The 12,428-nt window shown below is 38.2% G+C and overlaps 1 protein-coding gene across 1 annotated transcript in view; it reads right to left on the reverse strand.

Annotated features, from left to right (window-relative positions):
* The window catches only part of SLC9C1 (solute carrier family 9 member C1), a 91,678-nt gene extending 79,825 nt beyond the window's left edge, over nt 1–11,853 (reverse strand). The window contains exons 1-3 of the mRNA XM_055570081.1: nt 11,709–11,853; nt 9,484–9,584; nt 6,387–6,515 (exon numbers count right to left, since the gene is read on the reverse strand). Coding sequence (XP_055426056.1) covers nt 6,387–6,515; nt 9,484–9,584; nt 11,709–11,853 — 375 coding nt within the window. The remainder of the gene's footprint in view (nt 1–6,386; nt 6,516–9,483; nt 9,585–11,708) is intronic.
* Nucleotides 11,854–12,428: the final 575 nt, after the last annotated feature.

Below are 12,428 nucleotides of genomic sequence, written 5' to 3' on the forward strand. Positions count from 1 at the left end.
ATGTCCATCTATAGATGAATGGATAAGGAATATGCATTATGTATATATATATACATATATGGAATATTATTCAGTCATAAGAAAAAGAAGGAAATCTTGCCATTTGCCACAATATAAGTAGATCTTGAGGGCATATACTAAGTGAAATAAATTATACAGAGAAAGACAAATGCCATATGATCTCACTTATGTGTGGAATCTAAAAAAACAAATTCATAGATTTGGAGAACAGATTCATGGTTGACAGAGGCAGGTAGTCAGGTTAGTTGGGAGATGAAGGTGTGAAATGCATAAAATTGGTCATAAGGCACCAATTTCCAGTTATAAAATAAGGAAAGCATGCTAAGTCGTTTCAGTCGTGTCCGACTCTGTGTGACCCCATCGAGGGCAGCCAACAAGGCTCCCCCGTCCCTGGGATTCTCCAGGCAAGAACACTGGAGTGGGTTACCATTTTCTTCTCCAATGCATGAAAGTGAAAAGTGAAAGTGAAGTTGCTCAGTCGTGTCCGACTCTTAGCGACCCCACGGACTGCAGCCTACCAGGCTCCTCAGTCCATGGGATTTTCCAGGCAAGAGTACCAGAGTGGGGTGCCATTGCCTTCTCCTAAGTAAAGCATAGGGGCATAAATCAGTATGGTGACTACAGTTAACAGCAATAATGTATTTCATGTACAGCCAACAGTATACTGATTACTCATTCCTATTTAAAACAGTAGCTATTGTTGAGAAAGGCCATAAGACTAGCAGAAAGATCTACAACTAAAGATATAAAGAAACCATGACAATTCAAGTGCCCATTAACAGATGAATAGATAAGGGGATGTGGTTTTTATATTCAATAGAATATTATTCAGCCATAAAAAGAATGGAAGGCAACTATGCTCACCACTATACAACCAATGCAAGAATAAAATTCTGCCATTTGAAGCAATGTGGATGGACTTAGAGAACATTATGCTTAGTGAAATCAATCAGAGAAAGATAAATACTATATATCATTTATATGTGGAATCTAAAAAAAAATACAAATGAATATATATGCAAAAGAGAAATAGATTCATAGATATAGAAAACAAATTAGTGGCTACCAAAAGGGAAAGGTAAGTGAGGTAGGGACAAATTAAGTGTATGGGGTTGACGGAATGTATAAAATAAGCAACAAAGACATATTGTATAGCACAGAGAATTATAGCCATTATCTTTTAATCTCAAAATATATTGATTCACTACATTGTATACCTGAAACTAACATAATATTTTAAATCAACTATATTAAAAAAAAAAGAAAACACACCATAAGATGGGAAGAGGAGCCAGAGACACTATAGAGTCAAGACCCATACCCACAGTGAGTGAGCCACAACTAGAAGGAGAATTACAATTGCAGAGTTTCTCTCTTAGAAGTGAAGAGTCCAGGCCCTGCATCAGGATCCCCGGGCTGGGGGTACTGCACCATGACGATGATATCACTAGAACATTTGGCTTTGAAGGCCAGCAGGACTTGCTTTTGGGATAGACAGACGGCTGTGAAAAATAGAACCTCCACTCTTAAAGGGCACACACAAAATCTCAGATGCTCTGGGACCCAAGGCAGAAGCAATAATTTGAAAGGAGCCAAGGTCAGACCCACCTGCTGATCTTGAAAAGTCTTTCAGAGTGGAATGATGCCCCAGAGACATAGACACAGCTGGTAGCCATTTCGGGGAACTTGTTCTACCACGTGGACACTGGTACTGGCAAATGCCATTTTGGAATCCTTCGTCTAGCTTATTAATCTGCAGAATCCGGCCCTGCTTGTTGGCAAAAGTATTGGAACACCTCAGGACAAGCAGCTACCTGGGTGAGGATACAGCTCTGCCTACCCGTAGGCTAGTTTCCTTAAGACTCCTTGAGTGTACAGCTAACCTGGGACACAGCCCTGTTCATCAAAAAGGCTAGGATCCAACCCCATATATCAATATACTGGCACTAGTCCTAGGACCCTCTGGGTCTCTACAGTCAGCTGGAGGAACCTAGTTTCACCCACCATCAAGCTGGCACTAGCCCCAGGATGCATCCTCACCCACCAGTGGGTAGACATGAACCCAGGAAGCACAAGAGCACCAAAGCCATCCAGATGAACAGGACAGCACTTGCTCCAGGTGCCCCCCTGGATCATGGCCCTGCCCATCAGCAGGCCAATAGTAGCCCTGGCACCCCCACCACCTAGCATATCAGCAAGCTGATACCAGCTCCAAGACACTTTCGATGCCTCAGCTGCCCACCCCTGGGATTCAGCCTTACTCACCAACAGGTCAACATGAACTTTGGAGCACCCCAGGCCCTGTAATCAGCTGTGTCAGGAACTGGACCCACCAACCAGCAGGCAGACACTAGATACAGGATCCCTGGTCCCACAGAAACCCACTCCAGAACACAGCTCTGCCTACCAGTGGGCCAGCCCTAGCCCCAGGACCCCCCAGGGATCTGCAGCCAGCTGCCTGAGTCCAGGCCCTTCCCACCAGCAGCTGGCAGCATCCACACAAGGCAAAACCTAGAAACCAACTGAACTGGGGCTAGCCACATCTATCAGACTTTCCACGGTGGTCAGCCTGCTGCAAGAGATGGACCCATGTAGCTCATGTAAGAAGAACCCCTAGAGGATGTAGCTCTGGTGAAGAGAAGGGAGTGTGTCACTGCGGCACAGAGGACTTCTCCTAAAAAAGACCACTTCCCCAAGGTTGGAAAATGCAATGAACCTATCAGATACATGTAAATAAAATAGCATATTAGGCAGAATGAAGCAACAGTGGAGTATGTTCCAAATATATATTTGAAGGAAGAAGATAAAAGCTCAGAACTAAGTGAAGTAGAGATAAGCAATCTACCTGATAAAGACGATCCAAGAATCCAGGAGAAGATTAAATGAATAGAGTGAGAAGATGGAAGTTTTTAACAAAGAGTTAGAAAATATAAAGAAGAATCAGAGATGAAGAATGTAATAATTAAAATTAAAAATGCAGTAGAAGTAATCAACCGGAGAAGGCAATGGCACCCCACTCCAGTACTCTTGCCTGGAAAATCCCATGGATGGAGGAGCCTGGTGGGCTGCAATCCATGGGGTTGCTAAGAGTTGGACACGACTGAGCGACTTCACTTTCACTTTTCACTTTCATGCACTGGAGAAGGAAATGGCAACCCACTCCAGTGTTCTTGCCTGGAGAATTCAAGGGACAGAGGAGCCTGGTGGGCTGCCCTCGATGGGGTCTCACAGAGTCGCACACGACTGAAGCAACTTAACAGCAGCAGCAGAAGTAATCGACAGTAGATTAGAAGATACAGAGGAATGGAGCAAGGAACTGGAAAACAGAGTACTAGAAATCACTGAAGCCGAACACAAAAAAGAAAAACACACAAAAAGAAAGGACAGTTTAAGAGACCTCTGAAAGAACATTAAACATACTAACATTAGCATAATAAAGTCTCTGAAGGAGAAGAGAGAGAGAAAGGGACAGAGGATATATTTAAAGAAATAATAGGGGAAGATTTCCCTAACCTGAGAAAAGGAAAAAGATAATTATTGTATATGCAATTAATCTTTGGTCAGTTAATCTATGACAAAGGAGGAAGAAATATATAATAGGGGAAAGACAGCCTATTTGATAAATAGTGTTGAAAAAACTGAATAGCTATATGCAAAAGAATTAAACTGTACTACTTTCTCACATCCTGCACAAAAATAAATTCAAAATGGACTAAACACGTGGAAAACTTCCAGAAGAAACCATAGATAGTAAGATCCTTGTCATCAATCTTAGTAATCTTTTTTTTGGCTTTGTCTCTTTATGCAAGAAAAATAAAAGCAAAAGTAAATAAATGCGACTACATGAAGCTAGAATGCTTTTGCATAGTGAAGGAAATCATCAACAAAAGAAAAAGGTCACCTACTAAATGGATGAAGATATTTGTAAACAATATATCCAATAAGGGGTTAAGATCTAAAACGTACAAAGAACTCATACTACTTAACATCAAAAACAAGCAAACAACCCCATTAAGTAATGGGCAAAGGATCAGAATAGTCATTTTTCCCAAGAAGACATATAAGTGACCGATAGATATATGAAAATATGCTCAACATCACTAACCATCAGGGAAATGCAAATCCCTGATTTCAACAATGTGATATCACCTCTCATCTATCAAAAGGGCTATGATCAAAAAGACAACAAATAACAAGTGTTGGTGAGGATGTAGAGAAAAGGGAAACCTCATGAACCATTTGCAAAATGTAAATTGGTGCAGTCACTATGGAAAAAAGACATGGAGATTCCTCAAAAAATTAAAAATTGCACTACCATATAATCCAGCAATTCCACTTTTGGGTATTCATACAAAGAAAATGAAAATGCTCATTCAAAAAAATATGTGCCCTCTATGTTCATTGCAGCATTATTTACAATAGCCAAGATATGAAGCAACCTAAATGTTCATTAATAGGTGGATAAAGAAGATGAGGTATACACACATATGCACACAAAGGAAGACTACTGAGCAACAGAAGAGAATGAAATCTCGCCATTTGCAACAACACGGATGGACCTAGAGGGTAGTATGCTAAGTGAACAAACAGCAAAACAGAAACAGATGCATAAAGAGAGCAAACAGGTAACCACCTGGAGAGGGGATTGAGAGAAGGAAAGAAATAGCTGTGGGAGATTAAGAAGTACAAAATTTCAGCACAAAACAAATGAGTCACAGGTTTGAAATGTACAGTGTGGGGAATACAGTCAAAAACTGATATTTTTGTATGGTGACATACTGTAACTAGAATTATTGTGATGACCACTTTGAAAAGTATATAAATATTGAATCACTATGTTGTATAACAGGAATTAGCACAGTGATGTAGGTCAATTATACTTCACAAATAAATAAATAAGCAAACAAACTCATAGAAAAGGAGATCACAGTTGTGGTTACCAGAGACAGTGGTAACCACAGGGGAAGTGAGAAGGAGAATTGAATGAAGATAGTACAAAGATACAAACTTACAAACTTCTAATTATGAGATAAATAAGTAATAGGAATATAATGTATAACATGATAAATATGATTAACATTGCTCTATGTTATATAAGTTAAAGAGTAAATCCTAAGAATTCTCATTACAAAGAAAAATATTTTTTCTATTTCTTTAATTTTGTAACTGCGTGAAATGATGGATATTCACTAAACTTATTATGATAATCATTTCATGATGAATAGTAATCATTATGCTGTAGCCCTTAAACTTATATAGTGATCTATGTTGATTATATCACAATAAAACTGAAGAAAAAAAAGATTCTGTAAAAATTGAAAGTCCAAATGAAAAAATAAAATGAAATTGAACATGCATCTCATGTCATTAAAAAATTAGCTCAAATTAGATCATAGGCCTAAATGTGAAATCTAAACTTATTAAACTTCTAGAAGAAAACATAAGAGAAAATCTTAGCGACATTGAATTAGGAAATAATTTTTTTAATATGACATAAAAACACAAATTCTAAAAGAAAAATTTTTCAATATTTGGACAAATTGGACTTCATCAAAAATAAAAACTTTTGGAAACAAGAAAACTACAGTGGTACCAAAGCAGAGATTTACTATTTTTGATCATGAATCTAAGTCATACATGGAAGACAATGAAACTATTATGTAATTATTGAAGAACCAGTGAAAAACAATATGTAATGGATTTTTTTTATTTAATTGACTATAATTTATCTTTCTTAGAATGATTTTTGAAAATAATGCCTGTAAAAGTCACTATATAATTTTTTTCACCTGGCATCTACTTGAGACTTTAAGAATAAAGCTATAGAAACCATCTCCTACTTTTTTTCTGATTATTAATTAATATTCAAAAGAAATGTAGTATATGGAAATAACAAATAATGAGAAAATTAGTCTTTCTACTTGTACCCCATGACCTTGCAAATTACTGTCTATGCTGAAAGTCACATCAATATTTGGACAAATTTCTAAGGTAAATCAAATTAAATTGAATAATTAAAAAAAAAAGTTTGGATTAGGGATTGCCTCACTGATACACTGGTAAGGGACTGACTTCAAAGAAATTCTGAGGGAATTCTCTAGGTTGATGAAAATTTTTTATCCAGATTGGGTGATGGTTACACAGGTATTTGTCAAAACTCATCAAACTGTATGCTCAAAATGTATGCACACTACTGCATTTAAATTATATCTCAAAATAGTTTTTTAAATGTAAAAAAGGTTTTTTGTAAGAAAAAATTTTTTTAAGTTTTTTAAAATGTAAGAAAAACCTGAACATATATAACATGTAGTAGTTTGTGAGTGAATAATATTATTGAAAATAACACCTGCCAAATAACTTCTTACCTGCCAAAATAACTTGTGGAGCAGGTAAACATCCATATCAAATGCAACACTAAAGATGATTACCGGTGTAAATAGATTAAAAAATAAGTGTGAATCCATCCATTGTATGGCATCTGCATATTCTTGGACCTAATAATATAAGACTGTTATTTTCTCATTTACCCATTAGTCTGTTAGCATGGAATACATGTCAGGCATTCCTATCTCTAGCAAAAAATAAAAAGACATATCACAACATAATAAGTGCTTAAGTCTTAACTCTGTTGGATTTTTATAGTTTTCCATCAGGTCATTACTAGCTATAGCAAAAAGTTAATGGACATCTTTATGTCTAGTCTTTCTTTTTAAGGAACAAACATAGGAAGTAAATTGACATAGGTACTAAAGGATATGTAGGAGATTTTCAGGCATACAAGAGAAGAGATTTTGGATAGATGGATCATCATGCACAAAATCCACAAAGGAGTAAACAATTACATCAAATTCCAGAAACTACATAATTAGCCATGGCTTATGTAAATGTGCACGGAAGAACAGTAGGAATAAGAGACTAGGAAGTTAATGCAGTTCATGAAATAATTAATTAGTGGCCTTTATCATAAAATATTTAGTTGCAATTTTTAAACCTTATTATGGGTGTCTGTAACTAAGCAGGATTCTATGGGGCCTTCCCCAGATAGACCCCTCCATCATAGCCTCTGCTTTAGCTCCTCCCTGAAGTATCTAAATAATAGTGTCTGATGAATATCTGCTGAGTTATTTTACAGATGCCAAATCCCCACCAAATGAAAGAAATAAACACATCCCCTCAGGAGTCTGGTTGGAACCAGGAAATATTTGCAATGATTTTACTTTACCTCACCATCAACCAATCAGAGAATTGTGCACAAGTTGATCACATACCCTGGGACTCCCCTCATTTGCCTTGCTTTTAAAATGCTTTGCTGAAACCCATCAGTGAAGACTTTTTGAGTACTAGATGTCTGGTACTCCTCATATGGCATCTTATAATAGATGCTTTCCTTCACCACAAGCAACTCTCAGTAAATTGGCTTTCCTGCTTGAGGGTGAGCAGAGATAAGTTTGGTTCATTAACACATCCATTCAACATTCACTCATGAAGGAAACACTGAGTACCTACTGGTTAGGTGATACTCTTGTATTTGGAACATAATTCTTCACTGGTCTCTTGTGTTTCTCTGTACCTTATGGGTGGAGGCACTGATCGCTTTTCTTCCAGGAATATTTTCTTTCAAGAATATTTGTATGTACTAACAGCTTTGGAAGATACAGCAAATGTCTCCCTCCAGAACAAAGGGCAGGTTTACTATCACTGTCCAGTGTAATAAGGATAATATCTCTCTCCGGAGCAAGGGGGAAGATGAGCTCACTGTCCATCATAAAATAACTCAAGTTCTCTAAACTCAGATTTCCTCTCTTATAATGTAACCCATTGCATATGCAGATTTCACCTTGCCCTCTTTACTTCTCTTTATGGGGTTCATAGAATGGGACAAGAAAATCCTAGGCTCTGGATTCTGCTATTGCTATGAGTAATAGAGTACTTTGTCTCTAGCCCAGGAGTCCCATGTGTTTTGACAGGATTGGGAAACTGTGGCAAGTTAATTTATTAGATTGAAACCTGAGTAAAATCTTAGACCCTTCACAGTTCTAGACATAGGGACCTTTCCTTTAAGAGTTGTTGACAAATAGGAAAGTTTATAGAAGTATTTAAAGTAACATTTATGTAAAATATCATATGATTATGAAACCTATTCATAACAAATGAAGTAGTAATCTGCTTCTGAATTTTGCCTGGATACATGGTTTCCATTATCATTTTTAACATCACTGATATAATTTGTTTGAGAAAGTCAATCATTTTTACACACATTCCTATTTACATATGGATTAACTAAGGCTGCTGCTGCTGCTGCTAAGTCGCTTCAGTCATGTCCGACTCTATGCGACCCCATAGATGGTAGCCCACCAGGCTCCCCCATCCCTGGGATTCTCCAGGCAAGAACACTGGAGTGGGTTGCCATTTCCTTCTCCAATGCATGAAAGTGAAAAGTGAAAGTGAAGTCGCTCAGTCGTGTCCGACTCTTAGCGCCGACCCCATGGACAGCAGCCCACCAGGCTCCTCCATCCATGGGATTTTCCAGGCAAGAGTACTGGAGTGGGGTGCCATTGCCTTCTCCATTAACTAAGGCAGGTATTGGCAAACTATGGTCCCTGGGAACAAATCTGGCTCAATGTCTGTTTTTGGTAAATGAAGTATTATTGGACTACAGCTATGCCAATTTACTTATGGATTGTCTGTGGCTGCTTTTAAATTACAGTGGCAGAATTGAGTAGCTGTGATAGAGATCAGACAGCCTGCTTAGTCCAGAATATTCACTATATGACTTTTTACAGAAAAAAAAAACTTTGCTGCCAACCCCTGGGCTAGAGGACTATTTAATGTACCAGTAATGCATTCTACATTCCTTGTGGTAAGTATATTCTCTCTTCTCTACCTGACTACAGCTGTTCCCAACTATTTAGTATTACTGTAGATACCTTGGCTATATAGTTTGCTTTTTCTCTCACTTCTAACTCCATGTAAGAGGTTCAATGTATGTTTCTTGATATATTCCAAGCCAAGCATACAGAGAACCTCCATTCTAATGGGAAACTTATGAAACAGTCCTGAGGCAATAGATTGGTTCAATGTCAGAATTGTCTTGGTAATAGAGTCCTGTATCAGTAGTTCAAAGTCTTTCTAGGTTTCTATCTTGTTAGCCAATTTCTTGTCTAAGGTTTTGAATTATGATTAAATACTCAGCTACTCACACTCTCAGTAGCTATATGTGTATTAATTCTGAATTGCCTACCTAGTTTGAGACCTAGGCTCTGTTCTGAGGATGTTAAGCTGGATTTAAGCTCTTTCATACCTGGGTCCTTTTTCTACACAGCTGATCTAATGTTATTCACATCACAAGCATATATGAACTGGTACAGCAATAAAAAGATATGCTTATAAATTTTCTTAAGCCATCTTTGTATGAATCTTAGATATACTCAAAAATAAAATACACATATTTACTATACACACCTTGTCAGATGTAAAACTTAGCATTTCAAAACTGCATCCAAGTAAAAATAATATCACAGGGAGAGGAATTGGAAAGTCTTTCAAGTGTTGGTTCAAAAGTGCTGCAAAAAATATGTCTATTGAAAGGCAATGAGGTATCACACTTAACAGAACTTTAATTTGATATGACTTCTTAATATGAAGACAATGAAATATAGAAATATAGCGAGTAAGTGATGAAAAAGTAACTGAAGCCCTTCCTCACACTTAAACACATAGAATCAGTATAATTGGTAATCTACTAAACTCATGCTTTACTCCTTTTATGATGTGTATAATTTCCTTAGAATCTTCAGTAAACATTGCTAGTAATCATTGGTTCTTGGGTTACTACTAAAATATTTATAGTAATATATGTACATGCTATAAATCAGCTTTCATTTTTTAAGCAATCCAGCAATGAGGGATTAATAAATAACTAAAATGAAATATCCTGGCTGATTCTCAATATAACAATGAGGAATTAGTATAACAATGAAAAAAATCTAGCTACCTTCCCTGGTGGCTCAGACAGTAAAGAGTCTGCCTGCAACACAGGAGACCTGGGTTTGATCCCTGGGTCGGGAATATCCCCTGGAGAAGGAAATGGCAACCCACTCAAGGATTCTTTCCTGAAAAGTCCCAAGGATGGAGGAGCCTGGCAGGCTACAATCCATGGGGTCACAAAGAATTGGACATGACTGAGTAACTAACACTTTCACTTCACTACCTATTAGAAAGCCTATAATGAATGCTTAACTTTGTTCATTCTCTCAAAGTGCAATAAATAAACAATATCACAGCATTTCCTTCAGTTTAATGTTTCCTAATTCTTTGTAATACAATTCCTAATCAGGACAAAGGATGCAAAAATTGTGCTTTCTTTTGATTTCTACAGTGTTCTGTTCTTCTCAGCGTATGTTACTATTTGGATAAAACCTAAGAAAACATCTGTGCTGTGCTGTGCTAAGCTGCTTCAATAGGGCCGGACTCTGTGGCACCCTATGGACTGTGTCCCTCCAGGCTCCTCTGTCCATGGGATTCTCCAAGCAAGAATACTGGAGTGGGTTGTCATGCCCTCCTCCAGGGGATCTTCTCCACCCAGGGATCAAACCCAAGTCTCTTATGTCTCCTGCACTGGCAGACGGGGTCTTTACCACTAGTGTCACATAGGAATCCCAAGAGAACACCTGCTGCTGCTGCTGCTGCTGCTGCTAAGTCGCTTCAGTCGTGTCCGACTCTGTGCGACCCCACAGACAGCAGCCCACCAGGCCCCGCCATCCCTGGGATTCTCCAGGCAAGAACACTGGAGTGGGTTGCCATTTCCTTCTCCAACGCATGAAAAGGAAAAGTGAAAGTGAAGTCGCTCGGTCACATCCGACTCTTTGAGATCCCATGGACTGCAGCCTACCAGGCTCCTCCGTCCATGGGATTTTCCAGGCAAGAGTACTGGAGTGGGGTGCCATTGCCAAGGGGTTAAAAAGTAACTGAATCATTCAGAAGACCTATCACTTTGAAAATTCTTTTTCCAAGTAAAGAAAGATGTGGGACAGCTAACTTAAAAATATGGATGAAACTATAGTTTATGATAATGCAGGTTAACAATAAAATCCCTAACCTTTGATTTCCTGTTAATCTGATTCAATTCCACATCACTTAAATCTAACCATAACTTAGCAAGTAAGAAGGTATGAATACTCTGAGCTCAATAGAGGTGAAGAATATGAATCAGATTTACATGGTCTCCCTTCAGGGGCAGATTATTATTGGATTCATTTGATTGGAAATCTTGGGATAGAGGTATGAATTTGTTAAAAAAACACTAATTTCCTACTATTGTTACCTTCCTTAATTCTGCTGCTGCTGCTGCTGCTAAGTCGCTTCAGTCGTGTCCGACTCTGTGCGACCCCATAGACGGCAGCCCATGAGGCTCCCCCATCCCTGGGATTCTCCAGGCAAGAACACTGGAGTGGGTTGCCATTTCGTTCTCCAGTGCATGAAAGTGAAAAGTGAAGTGAAGTCGCTGAGTCTTGTCCTACTCATAGTGACTCCATGGACTGCAGCCCACCAGGCTCCTCTGTCCATGGGATTTTCCAGGCAAGAGTACTGGAGTGGGGTGCCATTGCCTTCTCCTTCCTTAATTCTATATGGTGACATATACAAAATACATCCACAGAATACACTGAAATAAAAAGAATTGCACCTACCTCCAATCATACAGATCAAAGACAATATTAGAATGATTTTAGGGAGTTCCTGAGAAGTTTCCAAGAATGAATGCCTAAAAACTTCCAGCCATTCATCAGTAAACTCTTTCCTAAGAAAAGTGAGATTAGAAATTTGTCCATCCATCCTGTGGTTTCTCACAGGCTGTCTGAATCCAACTCTCAGGACTCTGCAAAACTTGCCTAGGAAAAAAAGAAAGTTAGATTTTTCTTCTTGGTGGCCTCCTAAAGCTTTTCTTAAAAAAATAAAGAAAAAAGCCTATATTTGTCCTTATTTCCAGTAATTTCTTAGAGTTTGCCAAAATTAGGGATGCTTTCCTCTTCTATGATGTTTTCTATTTAAATAATAAAGAAAAAGTACAACCCCAAGTAATAGAGACTATTCAGTGTCATCCTGTGTTCTTATGATGCCAAGCACTAATCAGCTATTATTCATGCTGTATCTATTCAACTGAAAAGAGGATTTTTCATCTAGCCAGTCACCGGGACTACACGCTCATACAGATTACTTTTTTCTCAGGATGGACAATTGAGGGGTTTGCCCTCACTTATCTGAGCTTCTGGAAGCATGTTCAGGCAGCTATTCCAAAGTGGAAAGTGGTGGAGGGGGCAGAATATTCTGATCTCTTTTCTTGTTATATCCAGAGAGAAATCAATAGACAATGATGATATTCAATAATAATATTTTATCTGCTTTAAGAC

This window comes from Bubalus kerabau, chromosome 2 (genome assembly GCF_029407905.1).
Source record: "Bubalus kerabau isolate K-KA32 ecotype Philippines breed swamp buffalo chromosome 2, PCC_UOA_SB_1v2, whole genome shotgun sequence".
NCBI classification, from domain to species: Eukaryota; Metazoa; Chordata; class Mammalia; order Artiodactyla; family Bovidae; genus Bubalus; species Bubalus kerabau.